The sequence below is a fragment of the Heptranchias perlo genome, chromosome 13 (assembly GCF_035084215.1).
Source record: "Heptranchias perlo isolate sHepPer1 chromosome 13, sHepPer1.hap1, whole genome shotgun sequence".
NCBI lineage: Eukaryota > Metazoa > Chordata > Chondrichthyes > Hexanchiformes > Hexanchidae > Heptranchias > Heptranchias perlo.
The window spans coordinates 255,103-274,742 of NC_090337.1; the positions used below are offsets into that span (position 1 = coordinate 255,103).

Below are 19,640 nucleotides of genomic sequence, written 5' to 3' on the forward strand. Positions count from 1 at the left end.
TTGGAGAGATAGAGAGAGAGAGAGAGAGAGACCGTGCCGCAGTCACATGGAGAGATAGAGAGAGAGAGAGAGAGAGAGACCGTGCCGCAGTCACATGGAGAGATAGAGAGAGAGAGAGAGAGAGAGACCGTGCCGCAGTTACTTGGAGAGATAGAGAGAGAGAGAGAGAGAGAGACCGTGCCGCAGTTACTTGGAGAGATAGAGAGAGAGAGAGGGAGAGACCGTGCCGCAGTCACTTGGAGAGATAGAGAGAGAGAGAGAGAGAGACCGTGCCGCAGTCACTTGGAGAGATAGAGAGAGAGAGAGAGAGAGACCGTGCCGCAGTCACTTGGAGAGATAGAGAGAGAGAGAGAGAGAGACCGTGCCGCAGTCACATGGAGAGATAGAGAGAGAGAGAGAGAGAGAGACCGTGCCGCAGTTACTTGGAGAGATACTTCCAAGGTTTCAAGGAACAGACTGTAACTATTTCTCTTTGTTAAGTATCACTTTCTTGGTACTAATTGTGATGTGCTTAATAAATCTGTTTTACCTTTAACCATAATACCAGTACCATGGGGGGGTCTTGTTGTCATGAACCAGTCCTTGGATTGGATTAAATTATAATCCTGAAAGTAGGGGTTGAAATCGTACACTAGGGATTGTGGACATGCAGCACATTGTGTTCACTGTGACCCTGAATCATTGTATTCGTATTAAGGGCTCAGCTTTAACTACCCAACAACGAGACAATTAAGAACTTCCAGGAGAGGGGGTGAAATGGCTCTTCAGCGAAAGTGTGAAAAAGGCAATAACTAATCATAGAGTCATAGAAAGGTTACAGCACGGAAGGAGGCCATTCGGCCCATCGAGTCCGCGCTGGCTCTATGCAACAGCAATCTAGCTAGTCCCACTCCCCCACTCTATCCCCGCAGCCCTCGGCACCTCGTTTAATCAGGTGGATGTAAAACGAGCTCTGATTCACTATTGCCTGTTTTGCACTATCCGTGTGGCATCTATAATTCTACGCACAATTTTCAAATTCAACCAGTTATATTGAGGGCAGCTTGTAGGTGGACCTCCAATAAAGTGAACCGGATCTTGCTGGAAACATATCTTTTTTTCCTCAGCTCTGTTGTTAGGTTCCTCTGAGGTCAATAAATTAGAGGCTTATTTTCTGAAGCCTGAATATTGTCAGTGCCCTCAGTTTTTATGGACATTCAAATTTGTTCCATCTGATTTCACAGCTTCAATTACTTTTTCTTCCGTTTGTCTTTCTTCCCTTTCTTGTCTTTCTTTGGAAACAGGTTTTTGAATGGTCCCAGTTCCTTACGGACCATCAATCCACGCCACCAGGCCTGGACCTATCAGATGGAGGAAAGACCACTGAATTAGGAATGAGTCTATTGTGGGCCTGTACAGTTACTGTGCTAACAGGCAGCCTTAGTGATCAGATGTTAGGGTTGCCCTCCCTCCCAGATTGTCTGGAAGTTTCTTGGAGTGGGGCGTGAATTGCTGCTTATTGACCAGGAGAACTTCGCCCATTAAATTTCTCGTAGCAGAAATGTCTCCCGCTCGGTGATGTCACCAGCTCCCACCACAGAATGCCATTCCCTGCTTGGGAGGAACTGGGGGCTCGGGGAGGGGATTGGGGTCTTTGGGGGGGGGGGGGGAGGAATTGGGGGCTCGGGGGAGGGGGTCTGGGGCTCAGGAGGACAAATCTCTCAGTTTGGTGCAGCTCAGTCCGTATATGCCTTTCAATAGGCATTTGATGAAGTGCTGGTATATACATAATAGGCTGGTAAGCAAAATTAAAGCCCATGGGATCATGGGGGCAGTGGCAGCACGGATACAAAATTGGCTAGGAGATAGAAAGCAGAGAGTAATGATGGACGGTTGCTTTTCAGAATGGAGGGAAGTATACAGTGATGTTCCCCAGAGGTCAGTATTAGGACTACTGCTCTTTTTGATATTTTTAATGGCCTGGACTTAGATATACAGGGGATAATTTCAAAGTTTGCAGATGACACGAAACTCGGGAATGTAGTAAACAATGTACAGGATAGAAACAGACTTCAGGAGGACATAGACAAACTGGTGAAATGGGCAGACACATGGCAGAAGAACATAAGAACATAAGAAATAGGAGCAGGAGTAGGCCATATGGCTCCTCGAACCTGCTCCACCATTCAGTAAGGTAATGGCTGATCTTCGACCTCAACTCCACTTTCCCACCCGATCCCCATATCCCTTGATTCCCTTAGAGTCCAAAAATCTATTGATCTCACCCTTGAATATACTCAACGACTCAGCATCCACAGCCCTCTGGGGTAGAGAATTCCAACAATTCACAACCCTCCGAGTGAAGAAATTCCTCCTCATCTCAGTCTTAAATGGCCGACCCCTTATCCTGCAACTATGCTCCCCAGCTCTAGATTCTCCAGCCAGGAGAAACAACCTCTCAGCATCTACCCTGTCAAGCCTGCTCAGAATCTTATATGTTATCACCTCTCATTCTTCTAAACTCCAGAGAGTATTGGCCCATTCTACTCAATCTCTTCTCATAGGACAACCCTCTCACCCCAGGAATCAATCTAGTGAAGCTTTGTTTTTTTTTTATTCGTTCATGGGATGTGGGCATCGCTGGCGAGGCCAGCATTTATTTCCCATCCCTAATTGTCCTTGAGAAGGTGGTGGTGAGCCACCTTCTTGAACCGCTGCAGTCCATCTGGTGAAGGTTCTCCCACAGTGCTGTTAGGAAGGGAGTTCCAGGATTTTGACCCAGCGACGATGAAGGAACGGCGATATATTTCCAAGTTGGGACAGTGTGTGACTTGGAGGGGAACGTGCAGGTGGTGTTGTTCCCATGTGCCTGCTGCTCTTGTCCTTCTAGGTGGTAGAGGTCGAGGGTTTGGGAGGTGCTGTCGGAGAAGCCTTAGCGAGTTGCTGCAGTGCATCCTGTGGATGGTACACACTGCAGCCACTGTGCGCCGGTGATGAAGGGAGTGAATGTTTAGGGAGGTGGATGGGGTGCCAATCAAGCGGGCTGCTTTGTCCTGGATGGTGTCGAGCTTCTTGAGTGTTGTTGGAGCTGCACTCATCCAGGCAAGTGGAGAGTATTCCATCACACTGCACCACCTCTAAGGCAAGTGTATCCTTCCTTAGATAAGGAGACCAAAACTGTACACAGTACAGTCTCACAAAGCTCTGTACAATTGTAGTAAGACTTCCTTACTCTTGTACTCCAACTCCCTTGCAATAAAAGCTAACATGCCATTTGCCTTCCTAATTGCTTGCTGTACCTGCATGCTAACTTTTTGAGTTTCTTGTACAAGGATCAACATTTAATAGTTTCAAACCATTTAAAAAATATTCTGTTTTTCTATTCTTCCGACCAAAGTGAATAACCTCACATTTCCCCACATTATACTCGAACTGCCATCTTCTGCCCACTCGCTTAACCTGTCTATATCCCTTTGCAGACTCTTTCATAGAATAATAAAAATTTACAGCACAGAAGGAGACCATTCAGCCCATCATATCTGTGCTGGTCAAAAAGGAGCTATCCGGCTTAATCCCACTTTCCAGCACTTGGTCTGTATCCTGTAGGTTTCGGCACTTCAGGTGCACATCCAGGTACCCTTTAAATGAGTTGAGGGTTTCTGCCTCTCCCACCCTTTCAGGCAGTGAGTTCCAGACCGCCACCACCCTCTGGGTGAAAACAATTCTCCTCAACTCCCCTCTAATCCTTCTACCAATTACTTTAAATCTATGCCCCCCGGTTATTGACCTCTCTGCTAAAGGAAATAGGTCCTTCCTGTCCACTCTATCGAGGCCCCTCATAATTTTATACACCTCAATTAATTCTCCCCTCAACCTCCTCTGTTCTAAAGAGAATAACTCCAGTCTTTCCTCATAGCTAAAATTCTCCAGTCCTGGCTACATTCTCGTAAATCTCCTCTGCACCCTCTCTAGTGCAATCACATCTTTCCTGTAATGTGGTGACCAGAACTGTACACAGTACTCAAGCTGTGGCCTAACCAGTGTTTTATACAGTTCCAGCATAACCTCCCTGCTCTTATATTCTATGCCTTGGCTAATAAAGGAAAGTATCTCATATGCCTTCTTAACCACCTTATCTACCTGTCCTGCTACCTTCAGGGATCTGTGGACATGCACTCCAAGGTCCCTCTCTTCCTCTACACCTCTCAGTATCCTCCCATTTATTGTGTACTCCCTTGCCTTGTTTGCCCTTCCCAAATGCATTACCTCACACTTGTCTGGATTGAATTCCATTTGCCACTTTTCTGCCCATCTGACCAGTCCATTGATATCTTCCTGCAGTCTACAGCTTTCCTCCTCACTATCAACCACACGGCCAATTTTTGTATCATCTGCAAACTTCTTATTCATGCCTCCTACATTTAAGTCCAAATCATTAATATATATCACAAAAAGCAAGGAACCTAGTACCGAGCCCTTTGGAACCCCACTGGAAGCAGCCTTCCAGTCACAAAAACACTTACATAAGAAATAGATAACAACAAATAAGAAATAGGAGCAGGAGTAGGCCAATCGGCCCCTCGAGCCTGCTCCGCAATTCAATAAGATCATGGCTGATCTGATCCTAACTTCAAATCTAAATTCATGTCCAATTTCCTGCCCGCTCCCCGTAACCCCTAATTCCCTTTACTTCTCGGAAACTGTCTATTTCTGTTTTGAATTTATTTAATGATGTAGCTTCCACAGCTTCCTGGGGCAGCAAATTCCACAGACCTACTACCCTCTGAGTGAAGAAGTTTCTCCTCATCTCAGTTTTGAAAGAGCAGCCCCTTATTCTAAGATTATGCCCCCTAGTTCTAGTTTCACCCATCCTTGGGAACATCCTTACCGCATCCACCCGATCAAGCCCCTTCACAATCTTATATGTTTCAATAAGATCGCCTCTCATTCTTCTGAGCTCCAATGAGTAGAGTCCCAATCTACTCAACCTCTCCTCATATGTCCGCCCCCTCATCCCCGGGATTAACCGAGTGAACCTTCTTTGTACTGCCTCGAGAGCAAGTATGTCTTTTCTTAAGTATGGACACCAAAACTGTATGCCGAGCATTACCCTTTGCTTCCTGCCACTGAGCCAATTTTGGATCCGACTTGCCACTCTCCCTTGGATCCCAAGGGCTTTTACTTTTCTGACCAGTCTGCCACGTGGGACCTTGTCAAAAGCCTTGCTAAAATCCATGTAGGCTTTGTCAAATGCGCCACCCTCATCGACCCTTCTTGTTATCCACTCATAAAATTCAATCAAGTTAGTCAGACACGACCTTCACTTAAGAAATCCGTGCTGACTGTCCTTAATTAATCTGTACCTTTCTACATATCGATTAGCACTGTCCCTCAGAATTTTTTCCAATAATTTGCCCACCACCGAGGTTAGGCTGACTGGCCTGTCATTACTCGGTCTGTCCCTCACTCCCTTTTTAAACAGCATTAGCAGGGCCTCTTTGGTCCTCCTCACAGATTACTTTCCCACCGAGCTTTGTATCATCAGCAAACTTGGATACATTACACTCGGTCCCTTCATCCAAATCATTAATATAGATTGTAAGTAGCTGAGGCCCAAGCACTGATCCTTGTGGCACCCCACTGGTTACAACCCCTGCCAACCTGAGAATGACCCGTTTATCCCTACGCTCTGTTTTCTGTCTGTTAACCAGTTCTCTATCCATGCTAATATATCACACCCAACCCCATGAGCCCTTATCTTGTGCAACAACCTTTTATGTGGCACCTTATCGAATGCCTTTTGAAAATCCAAATATACTACATCCACTGATTCCCCTTTATTTACCCTGCTAGTTAATCCTCAAAAAACTATAATAAATTTGTCAAACACGATTTCCCTTTCATAAAACCATGTTGACTCTGCCTGATCATATTATGATTTTCTAAGTGCCCCGTTACCACTTCCTTAATAATGGATTGCAGCATTTTCCTGACGACTGTTGTCAGGCTAATTGGCCTGTCGTTCCCTGTTTTCTCTCTCTTTTCTTGAATAGTGGGGTTACTTTTGCTACCTTTCAATCTGCTGGGACCATTCTGGAATCTAGAGAATTCTGGAAGATCACAACCAATGCATCCACTATCTCTACAGCAACCTCTATTAGAACCCTTGGATGTAGGCCATCAGTTCCAGGGGATTTATCAGCTTTTAGTCCCATTAGTTTCTCCAGTACTTTTTCTCTAATATTAATTACTTTAAGTTCCTCACTCAATAGCCCCTTGATTCCCCATTATTTCTGATATGCTTTTTGTGTCTTCTACAGTGTAGATACAAAATATTTGTTTAACGTCGCTGCCATTTCCTTATTCCCCATTATAATTTCTCCTGTCTCATCCGCTAAGATACCAACGTTTACTTTTGCTGCTCTCTTCCTTTTTACATACTTGTAGAAGCTCTTACAATCTGTTTTTATATTTCTTGCTGGTTTACTTTCATATTCTATTTTCTCTCTTTTTAAAATTTTTTGGTCATCCTCTGCTGGTTTCTAAAATCTTCCCAATCCTCAGGCTTACTGCTCTTCTTCGCAACATCAGAGGTCTCTTCTTTTAATCTAATACTATCCTTAACTTCTTTAGTTAGCCACGGATGAATCATTTCTTCTGTGGTGTTTTTATTTCTCAATAGAATGTATATTCGTTGAGAATATTGAAATATTTCTTTAAATGTTAGCCATTGCTTATCTATCGCCATACGCTATAATCTGGTGGTGGGCAAATTATTGGAATCAATTCTGAGGGATAGGATAAACCATTACTTGGAAAGGCACGGAGTAATCAAGGACAGTCAGCATGGATTTGATAAGGGAAGGTCAACTATGACTAAATTAATTGAATTTTTTGAGGAGGTAACAAGGAGGGTCGATGAGGGTAGTGTGTTTGATGTAGTCTACATAGAATTTAGCAAGGCTTTTGACAAGGCTCCACATGGCAGACTGGTCAAAAAAGTATAAGCCCATGGGATCCAGGGGAGAGTGGCAAATTGGATCCAAAATTGGCTCAGTGGCAGGAAGCAAGTGGCAGGTGTGAGCGTGTCCCAGCCTAATATAAGATATGAGATTTGAGAGCCTTTCACTCACGCACTCACCTGACAAAGGAGATAATCTCCAAAAGCATGTGATTTTAAAATAAAATTGTTGGACTATAACCTGGTGTTGTAAGATTCCTTAGAGGAAGCAAAGGGTAATGGTCTACGGGTGCTTTTGTGACTGGAAGGCTGTTTCCAGTGGAGTTCCACAGAGGTCAGTACTGGGTCCCTTGCTTTTTGTGGTCTATATTAATGATTTGGACTTATATGTAGGGGGCATGGTTAAGAAGTTTGCAGATGATACAAAAATTGGCCGTGTGGTTGATAGTGAGGAGGAGAGCTGTAGACTGCAGGAAGATATCAATGGACTGGTCAGGTGGGCAGAAAAGTGGCAAATGGAATTCAATCCAGAGAAGTGTGAGGTAATGCATTTGGGGAGGGCAAACAAGGCAAGGGAATACACAATAAATGGGAGGATACTAAGAGGTGTAGAGGAAGAGAGAGGGAACTTGAAGTGCATGTCCACAGATCCCTGAAGGTAGCAGGACAGGTAGATAAGGTGGTTAAGAAGGCATACAGGATACTTTCCTTTATTAGCCGAGACATAGAATATAAGAGCAGGGAGGTTATGCTGGAACTGTATAAAACACTAGTTAGGCCACAGCTTGAGTACTGCGTACAGTTCTGGTCACCACAATTTAGGAAAGATGTGATTGCACTAGAGAGGGTGCAGAGGTGATTTACAAAGATGTTGCCAGGACTGGAGAATTTTAGCTATGAGGAAAGATTGGATAGGCTGGGATTGTTCTCTCTGGAACAGAGGAGGCTGAGGGGTGATTTAATTGAGGTGTACAAAATTATGATGTGGAGATGCCGGTGATGGACTGGGGTTGACAATTGTAAACAATTTTGCAACACCAAGTTATAGTCCAGCAATTTTATTTTAAATTCACAAGCTTTCAGAGGCTACCTCCTTCCTCAGGTGAACGATGTGGAAATGAAATCCTCGAAATGAAGTCGCATTTATAATTCACAGAACAATGCTTGGTGATAACAGACAGTTTTTTCAACTGCCCGTTGCCAAGGCAATCAGTGTGCAGACAGACAGGTGTTACCTGCCAGGTCTCAGAATCAACCGGGATCTTGGGTTCATATCACGCTACACGTTACCCCACCAGCGAACAAATGTTATCTGTTTTTAATATAACGGGTCAGTTGCTGTCTTTTCTATGTTTCTACCTCTCTATCTCTGTTTTTTTTTTGTTTGTTGCTTTTTTTGGTGATTTGTATATTCTGAGACCTGGCAGGTAACACCTGTCTGTCTGCACACTGATTGCCTTGGCAACGGGCAGTTGAAAAAACTGTCTGTTATCACCAAGCATTGTTCTGTGAATTATAAATGCGACTTCATTTCGAGGATTTCATTTTCACATCGTTCACCTGACGAAGGAGGTAGCCTCCGAAAGCTTGTGAATTTAAAATAAAATTGCTGGACTATAACTTGGTGTTGTAAAATTGTTTACAATTTACAAAATTATGAGGGGCCGAGATAGAGTGGATAGGAAGGACCTATTTCCCTTAGCAGAGGGGTCAATAACCAGGGGCAGAGATTTAAAGTAATTGATAGAAGGATTAGAGGGGAGCTGAAGAGAATTCTTTTCACCCAGAGGGTGGTGGGGGTCTGGAACTCACTGCCTGAGAGGGTGGGAGAGGCAGAAACCCTCAACTCATTTAAAAAGTACCTGGATGTGCACCTGAAGTGCCGAAACCTACAGGGCTACGGACCAAGTGCTGGAAAGTGGGATTAGGCTGGGTGGCTCATTTTCAGCCAGCACGGACATGATGGGCCGAATGGCCTCCTTCTGTGCCGTAAATTTTCTATGATTCTATGATTTTAATCAAATTGCCCAATCTAACAGCCATCTCACCCCTCACACCTATGTAATTGGCTTTATTTAAGTTTAAGACTCTAGTTTCTGACTTAATACGTCACTCTGAAACTCAATATTATACGATGATCACTCTTCCCCAGAGGATCATTTACTGTGAGGTTATTAATTAACCCTGTCTCAATGCACAATACAAGATATAAAATAGCCTGTTCCGTGGTTGGTTCCATGACGTATTGTTTTAGGAAACTGCCTCAAATGCCTTCCATGAAATTTAATGCAGAGAAGTGTGAAGTGATACATTTTGGTAGAAAGAATGAGGAGAGGCAATATAAACTAAATGGTACAATTTTAAAGGGAGTATAGGAACAGAGACCTGGGGGTGTATGTACACAAATCTTTGAATGTGGCAGGACAAGTTGAGAAGGCTGTTAAAAAAGCATATGGGATCCTGGACTTTATTAATAGAGGCATAGAGCACAAAAGCAAGGAAGTTATGCTGAACCTTTATAAAACACTGGTTAGGCCTCAGCTGGAGTATTGTGTTCATTTCTGGGCACCACAATTTAGAAAGTATATCAAGGCCTTAGAGAGGGTGCAGAAGAGATTTTTTAGCATGATATCAGGGATGAGGGACTTCAGTCATGTGGAGTGACGGGAGAAGCTGGGGTTGGTCTCCTTAGAACAGAGAAGGTTAAGGGGAGATTTAATAGAGGTGTTCAAAATCATGAGGGGTTTTGATAGAGTAAATAAGGAGAAACTGTTTCCAGTGGCAGAAGGGTCGGTAACCAGAGGACACAGATTTAAGGTGATTGGCAAAAGAGCGAGAGGCGACATGAGGAAACATTTATTTACGCAGCGAGTTGTTCTGATCCTTTCAGGCAGCGCATTCCAGGAGGTGGGAGCAGATTCAATAATAGCTTTCAAAAGGGAATTGGATAATTACTTGAAGGGGAATAAAATTACAGGGTTATGGGGAAAGAGCAGGGGAGTGGGACTAATTGGATAGCTCTTTCAAAAAGCCGGCACAGGCACGATGGGCCGAATGGCCTCCTTCTGTGCTGTAATATACTTTGATACTAAGATAGTGCCAGTTATATATAGACTATCAGTGAGTTATTGTATTACTGTTGGTTATGAAGAGAATCTGAGTGTTACCAGTATTACTATTAGTTATCAGTACTATTTCAGTGAGTTATTATTAGTTACTGGTGGAAACAAAGTTCCTCCCACCTCTGGTTTCTCCTCTTCCCTCTCCCTCGGTTTCCCCTCTTTCCCCTCCCTCGGTTTCCACTCACTCATCCACTGCCTCAATCATTTCCCCTCCCCTACCTGCTCTGTGATTCTTCTCTATCCCCCCCACCTCCCTCCGTATCTTACCTGGCTACTCATTATCTCCATGTGAGGGTCACTGGGCTCTTCACCTTGTCAGACACAACAGCCGATCCTGATTCGGTCCTTGTCAGACACCAACAAACAGTCTCCAGTAGGAATCACTGGACAGTGATTGGGAGTAGAACCCTGGTTGATTTCCACTCTCTCTAACCTAGGGATCACTGGAGAGTTATCAGGAGCAGGAACCCTGGCTGATTTCCCGCTTTCTCTAACCCAGGGGTCACTGGACAGGGATCAGGAGCAGGAATCCCTGCTCGATTTATGGAATCATAGAAAGATTACAGCACAAAAGGAGGCCATACAGCCCATTGAGCCCGTGGCGGCTCGCTGCAAGAACAATCCACCTAGTCCCATTCCCCTGCTCTTTCCCTGTAGCCCTGCAAATTTTTTTCCTTCAAGTATTTAACCGATTCCTTTTTGAAAGCCATGATTGAATCTGCCTCCACCACCCTTTCAGGCAGCGCAATCCAGATCATAACCACTCACTGTGTAAAAAAGTTTTTCCTCATGTCACCTTTGGTTCTTTTGCCAATCACCTTAAATCTATGTCCTCTGGTTCTCGAACATTCCGCCAATGGGAACAGTTTCTCTATTTACTTTATCTAAACCCGTCATGATTTTGAACACTTCTATCTAATCTCCTCTCAACCTTCTCTGCTCTAAGGAGAACAGCCCCAGCTTCTCCAGTCTATCCACATAACTGAAGTCCCTCATCCCTGGAATCATTCTAGTAAATCTCTTCTTCACCCTCTCTAAGGCCTTCACATCCTTCCTAAAATGCAGTGCCCAGAACTGGACACAATACTCCAGCTGTGGCCGAACCAGTGTTTTATAAATGTTCAACATAACTTCTTCGCTGTTTATAAAGCCCAGGATCCCGTAAGCTTTTTTAACCACTTTCTCAACCTGTCCTGCCACCGACAAAGATTTGTGAACATAAACCCCCAGGTCTCTCTGTTCCTGCACCCCCTTTAGAATTGTGCCCCTTAGTTTATATTGCCTCTCCTCATTCTTCCTGCCAAAATGCATCACTTCACACTTCTCTGTTAAATTTCATCTACCATGTGTCCGCCCATTCCACCAGCCTGTCTATGTACTCTTGGGGCTCTATTTTAGCACCTATCAGGTGCGTTCCTGGCGGGGGGGGCTCCGAAAATCGAGGAATCCCGGAGCGGGTCGGGAGCCCAGCTCCAACCCGCCCACTTCCGGGTTCCCCACAGACGCGCCGATGTGCGCGCAGCCCCCACATGTGGGACTCCCGCAGGCAATTAAAGCCGGCAGGGTGCCACTTGAGAGTATTTATTCAGGTATTTCAGGTCATTAACAGACCTGATTAAGGGAATATGTCAGGAGGGGTGGGATTTTAGAAACAACTGGGACTGTTTCCCGTACTGGGGGAAACACTCCCAGTTCAAATGGACGTGTTGCAGACATCAGCCTGTGGCAGCTGCAAAGGTCCATTTGACAGGTGGAGAGGGGAGACCCTCACTCATTGCAGGAGGCCACTCTGTCACTTGGGACAAAGTTTGGCCTCCACCCCCCTCCTCCTGACAAGAAAATTCACCAACTTGCACACTTACCCCGGGGTCCAGAGACATGTACCTACCTTGCGGACCCCCTCAGATGTATATCTTCCGGATGGGGGCTGCCGTAGCTGCAGTCATGACCTCCTCGGAGGGCGAACAGCATCACCAGCCTCGCCGGCCACGCCGTCCACCTCTGACACGTGGAGCTCCACAACACAGTGCTGTGACACATCCACCTGCACAGCAGGAGGGAGGGCAAAGGCAGAGAGAGATGCGTCGCAGAGGGCACTTCCCTCGCCACAGGGTCCACAGACCAAGGCTCAGCCTCCTGGACCTGTCTGAGCAGCAGTGCACACGGAGGCTCAGAGTCACTCGACATGTAGTCGTGGACATCTGCAGCCTCCTTCATGCCGAGCTGCTCCCGGCTGGCCCGAGCACCATCTTCTTACCTGTCGCTGTCAAAGTCACCACTGCCCTCAACAACTTCTCCTCCGCATCCTTCCAGGGTGCCACTGGGGACATCGCCAACGTCTCTCAGTCGTCTGCACAAAAGAGCCCTGCAAATACACCTACACCCACTCTGCAGTGACACAATGGGTGGCATCAGTTGTGGGTCTTCATTGTGATCCTCAGGAAAGGGCATTATTGCACAAACCAGACAAGATTCGCAAAGACGTGGCAGTAGTGGTGACAATATAATATGTGATGTGAGTTGGTCAGAAATTAAATATAAGTAAAAACCATGACAAACACTCAAACACCCTTGTGCATCCCCTTCATGCTCACGACACGATTGCCTTACGCTTCCGACTGCACATATGTGATGCATGCCCTGTAGCTGCAGCACAGGTAGTGGCAGGTTGAGTGAGGCTGACTGTGAAAGAGATGCACGAGAGGGTGAGTATGAGATAGAGCCATGAGATTGTATGAGGATTGGGTTGAGTGGTAGTGGCGGGATGAGTACTGGCGAGGTGAGTAAGTGCAGGTAAGATGAGGATGAGGTTTGAGTGGGTGTGAGGGGTGATGTGACAGAGTAGTGTTGGCAGTGCAGAAGGAGATGTGGGGTGGGGGCGGTGATGTGGCAGACGGAGTGTAGGGGAATGAGTAAGTGTACTCACTTTGGCTGACCTACTTAGGTCATTGCAGCACCTCCTGCACTGTATGCAGGTGGGCGATACGTTGGTGGTGCAGGTGATCTCCTCTACCACCTCGAGCCAGGCCTTCATGGTGGCAGAGGCAGGCCGCTTCCTCCCACCCGCCGGGGGGAAGATCTCTGTCCTCCCCTTCCTCCTCACCCCATCCAATGATACCTGGAGTGAGGCATCATTAAACTGGGAGCAGCCTTCCCCCTGGGCTGCTCCATGCTGTAATTTTTCCTATTTGTTGCAGCATCAGTCAGTGGAGGACTGCCCCTTTAAATAGAGCTCCTCCAGCTGACAGACCTTACTGCGCATGTGCAGCCCGCCCGACGCGCAGATCAGCAGTGGGGAACCCGGAACAACAGGTAAGTGGATCCAATTAGCCTGCGATCGCATGCGGGGCAGACTGATTTCGCCGGGCGCATTACCCACGCGCCCAATAGCCCCCCGCCGAGAACCCGCAGCCCTGGCAATATTGAGCCCTTGAAGTCGATCACTATCCTCCTCACTGTTCACTACACTTCCAAGTTTTGTGTCATCTGCAAATTTTGAAATTGTGCCCTGTACACCCAAGTCCAAGTCATTGCAAAAAAAGCAGTGGTCCTAATTCCGACCCCTGGGGAACACCACTGTACACCTCCCTCCAATCCGAAAAACAACCGTTCATCACTACTCTGTTTCCTGTCACTTAGCCAATTTTGTATCCATGCTGCTACTGTCCCTTTTATTCCAGGGGCTTCAATTTTGCTGACAAGCCTATTATATGGCACTTCATCAAACGCCTTTTGAAAGTCCATATACACCACATCAACCACATTGCCCTCATCGACCCTCTCTGTTACCTCATCAAAAAACTCAATCAAGTTAGTTAAACATGATTTGCCTTTAACAAATCCGTGCTCGCTTTCCTTTATTAATCTGCACTTGTCCAAGTGATTATTAATTCTGTCCCAGATTATCGTTTCTAAAAGTTTCCCCACCACTGAGGTTAAACTGACTGGCCTGTAGTTGCTGGGTTTATCCTTTTTTGAACTAGGGTATAACATTTCCAATTCTCCAGTCCTCTGACACCACCCCCGTATCCAAGGATGTTTGGAAGATTATGGCCAGTACCTCCGCAATTTCCACCCTTACTTCCCTCAGCAACCTAGGATGCATCCCATCCGGACCGGGTGACTGATCTACTTTAAGTACAGCCAACCTTTCTAGTACCTCCTCTATCAATTTTTAGTCCATCCCGTATCTCAGCTACCTCCTCTTTTACTGTGACTTTGGCAGCATTTTCTTTCTTGGTAAGACAGATGCAAAGTCCTCATTTAGTACCTCAGCCATCCCCTCTGCCTCCATGAGTAGATCTCCTTTTTGGTCCCTAATCAGCCCCACCCCTCTTTTCACTGCCCGTTTACAATTTAAATGCCTATAGAAGACTTTTGGATTCCCTTTTATGTTGGCCGCCAGTCTATTCTCATACTCTCTTTGACCCTCTTATTTCCTTTTTCACTTCTCCTCTGTACTTTCTATATTCAGCATTTGTATTTCCCCTCTCTCTAACCCAGGGGTCACTGGGCAGTGATCAGGAGCAGGAACACTGGCTGATTTCCCCCTCTCTCTAACCCAGGGTCACTGGGCAGTGAACAGGAGCAGGAACCCTGGCTGATTTCCGTCTCTCTCACTTTGGGTGAGTGGGTAGGGTTCACTTTTCAGGGTCAGACTGTGTAGGAGTCTCCAGGAATGGAAGATTAATCTCCCTAGCACTGCTGTCAGCAACTGAAAAGAAAGGTAGAATTTGCTTTCCACATTCACAGTTCTCACCTGTGGTTTGCACTTTCTCCTCCTGCTCACGGGAGGTCTCCTGGTTCTTGGAACCTCTTGCACAACAGCTGCTCGTGTGAAACCACGAACAAAAATACTCAACCACAGGGGACCCGACTGTCATAAGGTAAATAAATAACATTTGCAAATGTCACGTAATCAGGCGTGACGTGACCAAGCATGATGTGATAACCTCCAGGATTATCTCCAACCAGAGTTGGGAACTCTTCCTGTAGCACAAATGATGGAAAACGGCTCCAGTGCTGTGAGGAGGCACAGGGCATAGCTGAAGAGGGGAAAGTGCAAGAGTTTTCAGATCACAGTCCAGCAAAGGTCCCATCAGGTGATCGAGAACTGCACCATCACATTTATTTCAATATTTCAGGAAGTATGTGGGACACCTCTTTTTGTGGCAGACCCCTTGGGTCCACTCCCAGATAGGCCTGAGCTCCCATTGATCAGTGACCCCAGGGCAGAAACACCACCAGGGTTAGAGGTCATTGCAATTCTGCCAAAACAAAGACTGAGCTTAAAACCATTTTCCTGACCTCTCCTTTAAATCTTAATCGTACAAATAATAGTACCTTGGTGGCCATCAGTTGCTGCAACTTCTTTGTTTGTAAGTATTGGAATATGACAGAAACTCCCTGATGGCAGATTTCAGCTAAAGGTTTTTCCAATGGATTTCTTTCCAGGGACAGGATTTGCAGCTTCTGCAGTTGGTCCAAGTTCTCTGGGAGATGCGATATTCGATTACAGTCCAGTAGAAGCTTCCGCAAACCTATGGGAACAAACCAAGTTTAATAAATGTACTTTTCTTTCTCAAAGCCTAAAGCTACTTAAAGCTTATTGTCAAATTTTTCCATTCCCCACTTTTAGGTTCGACTGTCCGTTATCCTGTCCCCAACACCCCACCTCCTCCCCCCACCCCACCCGCACCTCCCCCCCCACCCCCTCCCCCCACCCCCCGCACCTCCCCCCACCCCCCCCACCCCCCCGCACCTCCACCCACCCCCCCGCACCTCCCCCCACCCCCTCCCCCACCCTCCCCCCACCCCCACCGCACCTCCACCCACCCCCTCCGCACCTCCCCCCCACCCCCTCCCCCCACCCCCCGCACCTCCCCCCCACCCCCTCCCCCACCCCCCCCGCACTCTCCCCCACCCCCCCGCACCTCTCCCCCACCCCCCCGCACCTCTCCCCCACCCCCCCCGCACCTCTCCCCCCACCCCCCCCGCACCTCTCCCCCACCCCCCCGCACCTCCCCCCACCCCCCGCACCTCTCCCCCACCCCCCGCACCTCTCCCCCACCCCCCCGCACCTCTCCCCCACCCCCCGCACCTCTCCCCCACCCCCCGCACCTCCCCCCCACCCCCCCCCGCACCTCTCCCCACCCCCCCCCGCACCTCTCCCCCCATCACCCGCACCTCCCCACCCCCCCGCACCTCCCCCCCACCACCCCCGCACCTCCCCCCCACCCCCCCGCACTCCCCCCCACCCCCCCGCACCTCCCCCCCGACCCCCCCCCCCCCCGCACCTCCCCCCCACCCCCCCCCCCCCCCGCACCTCCCCCCCACCCCCCCCCCCGCACCTCCCCCCCACCCCCCCCCCCCGCACCTCCCCCCCCACCCCCCCCCCCCGCACCTCCCCCCCCACCCCCCCCCCCCGCACCTCCCCCCCACCCCCCCCCCCCGCACCTCCCCCCCACCCCCCCCCCCCCGCACATCCCCCCCACCCCCCCCCCCGCACCTCCCCCCCCACCCCCCCTCGCACCTCCCCCCCACCCCCCCCCTCGCACCTCCCCCCCACCCCCCCCCCGCACCTCACCCCCACCCACCCCCCCGCACCTCCCCCCCATCACCCGCACCTCTTTGCATTAGTATAACGAAAATATCCGATGAATCGTTTCTGCGGGTAAGGTTTCTGGCCCTTGAGATTTACTCTTTCCTCAGGCCAAATACAATCGACCACTTCACTGAAATAAAACCAAAAATGCTGGAAACACTCAGCAGGTCAGAGAAACACAGTTAATGTTTCAGGTCCATGACCTTTCATCAGGACCATTTCATTGGCTCTGTCCACGCAATTAATCTCCTGATGAGCCTTTGTATGAAACTCCCTGGTCCTCACAGACAATCAAATAAAACAAAGGTTATTTGAAATCTGCCATCTAAATAAAGGTGTCAGTTTCAATCGCCAGTGCTGAGTTAAAAGATTTCAGGAGGCCTCAAATAAACAACTCCAAATCCTCAGGCTTGTAGGGAAATGAAGTCATCAGAGGTTAACTTTCTGGCTGGCTGGGTTTTCTGTGCTACAGTCTCCAGTCCATGATTTGTGTGTCCATTAAAATGAACGACGGCCAAGTCAGAGGCTGCTGTGTTTAAAAGCAGAACCCCAGCCCAGCTATTGAATTTAACCGATGTGGCACTAAAAATATAAACCAAGGAAAACAGGTGGTTCTGTCCCCATTCGGCCCCAGTTAATGCATTGACTCAGCTGCTGCCCTGGTTTCCTGCTCCCCCCTCACTGGCAAGTGTCTACATCAGGGGAGAACAGATTCAATCACGGACGTAAGGCTCTCCATCCTCAAACAGCCCTCCACCCACACACATCAACAATGGGCAATTGGTTAGGGTGTAGTACGAGAGATGTGAATGTGGAATTGTCCTCCAGGGTGGAGATGGGACATGAAGGAAAAGAAAAGTCTCCATTCTCATATCTTCATTGTTTAGCCAGCAGCCCCCCATCAACTGCCTTCCTGTCCGTCCCCCCCCCCACCTGCCCCCATTCCCCACCCCCCCCAAGCACAGCCCCTGCCCCCGACCCCCCACACCCCCTCTCTACCCTCCCGGTCATCCCGGTCCACAGATATCGCTTAGAACTTTATCCTCTGATGACTTCATTTCCCTACAAGCCTGAGGATTTGGAATTGTTTATTTGAGGCCTCCTGAGATCTTTTAACTCAGCACTGGCGATTGAAACTGACACCTTTATTTAGATTACACACAACGTACAGCACAGAAACAGGCCATTCGGCCTGACCGATCTGTGCCAGTGTTTATGCTCCATATGAGCCTCCTCCCTCCCTACTGCATCTCACCCTATCAGCATAACCTTCTATTCCTTTCTCCCTTAAATAGATCTATATTCCACATTCTAACCACTCTCTGGATACAGATGTTTCCGCTGAATTCCTTATTGGATTTGTTAGTGACCATCTTATACTTTCCCACAAGTGGAAACATTTTCTCTACTTCTACCCTATCAAACCCTTTCATAATGTTACCACACTGGATGAAGTGGATTCAGCCTGACAGACGGAGCTCCATACCGTGCATGTCTCCTATTGACGCCGGTAACTCCAGCAGGCGGTTTTCATGGCAGTCCAGCACGGCCAAATTCTGCAACATCCCGATCGTTGGCGGCAAAAACTCAATCTCGTTGTTTTCGAGGTACAACTCCTTCAGGTTCTGAAAATACAAATCGCAGGTTCAGACTGCAGTTAGACTGACTGAACCTTCCTGTACAGGGAGCATCGCAGCTCCCTGACTGTTCTTTGCTACAAGGAGAGTCCTATGTAGCTAAATGCAATTCCCTTTGCCAGTTGAAAGTTTTATGCAAAGATGACCTTAGGAACCGCCTGCAAGTAAACGGTATTCCCTAAAATTCATGGTCAGTGACTAGAAACTTCTAATAATTAAATCTTAAAGCTTGTGTATTGTTTTTTGTACATCGGAGTTGGATGCAGGGAGAGACTGAGGGTCAGAAGTAGGGTTTCCAAACATGCTGTATGTTGTAATTGGTGGGATAGGCCATCAACAGACATGGATACAGTCACCTAGTGGGCTGTGGAAAGGTCCCCAGAGGAGATGTCAGTAACAGTCAGAGAAATGACGGCTTGGAGTCCAGTAATGGGGCAGGGGAAATGGAACGTCATCATATCCGTAGATACGGGGGTGGTGCCAGAGGACTGGAGAATTGCAAATGTCACATTCTTGCTCAAAAAAGGGTGTAAGGAAAACCCGGCAACTATAGGCCAGTCAGTTTAACCTCGGTGGTGGGGAAACTTTTAGAAATGATAATCCGGGACAGAATTAACAGTCACTTGGACAGGTGTGGATTAATAAAGGAAAGCCAGCACGGATTTGTTAAAGGCAAATCGTGTTTAACTAACTCGAGTGAGTTTTTTGATGAGGTAACAGAGGGGGTTGGTGAGGGCAAAGAGGTTGATGTGGTGTGTATGGACTTTCAAAAGGCCTTTAATTAAGTGCCACATAATAGGCTTGTCAGCAAAATTGAAGCCCATGGAATAAAAGGGGCAGTGGCAGCAAGGATACAAAATTGGCTAAGTGACAGGAAACAGAGAGTAGTGGTGAACGGTTGTTTTTCGGACTGGAGGGAGGTGTACAGTGGTGTTCCCCAGGGGTCGGTGCTGGGACCACTGTTTTTTTGATATATATTAATGACTTGGACTTGGGTGTACAGGGCACAATTTCCAAATTTGCAGATGACACAAAACTTGGAAGTGTAGTGAACAGTGAGGAGGATAGTGATAGACTTCAAGAGGACATAGGCAGGCTGGTGGAATGGGCGGACACATGGCAGATGAAATTTAATGCAGAGAAGTGCAAAGTGATATATTTTGGCAGGAAGAACAAGACGAGGCAATAAAAACTAAAGGGGGTGCGGGAACAGAGAGATCTGCGGGTATATGTGCATAAAACTTTGAAGGTGGCAGGACAGGTTGAGAAAGCGGTTAAAAAAGTATATGGGATCCTGGGTTTTATAAATAGAGGCATAGAGTACAAAAGCAAGGAAG

General features: G+C 47.7%; 1 protein-coding gene across 1 annotated transcript in view; it reads right to left on the bottom strand.

Annotated features, from left to right (window-relative positions):
• Positions 1 to 846: 846 nt before the first annotated feature.
• The window catches only part of LOC137331711 (leucine-rich repeat and IQ domain-containing protein 4-like), a 73,039-nt gene continuing 54,245 nt past the window's right edge, over positions 847 to 19,640 (bottom strand). The window contains exons 3-5 of the mRNA XM_067995699.1: positions 18,153 to 18,291; positions 15,406 to 15,602; positions 847 to 1,340 (exon numbers count right to left, since the gene is read on the bottom strand). Coding sequence (XP_067851800.1) covers positions 1,230 to 1,340; positions 15,406 to 15,602; positions 18,153 to 18,291 — 447 coding nt within the window. The 3' untranslated portion in view covers positions 847 to 1,229. The remainder of the gene's footprint in view (positions 1,341 to 15,405; positions 15,603 to 18,152; positions 18,292 to 19,640) is intronic.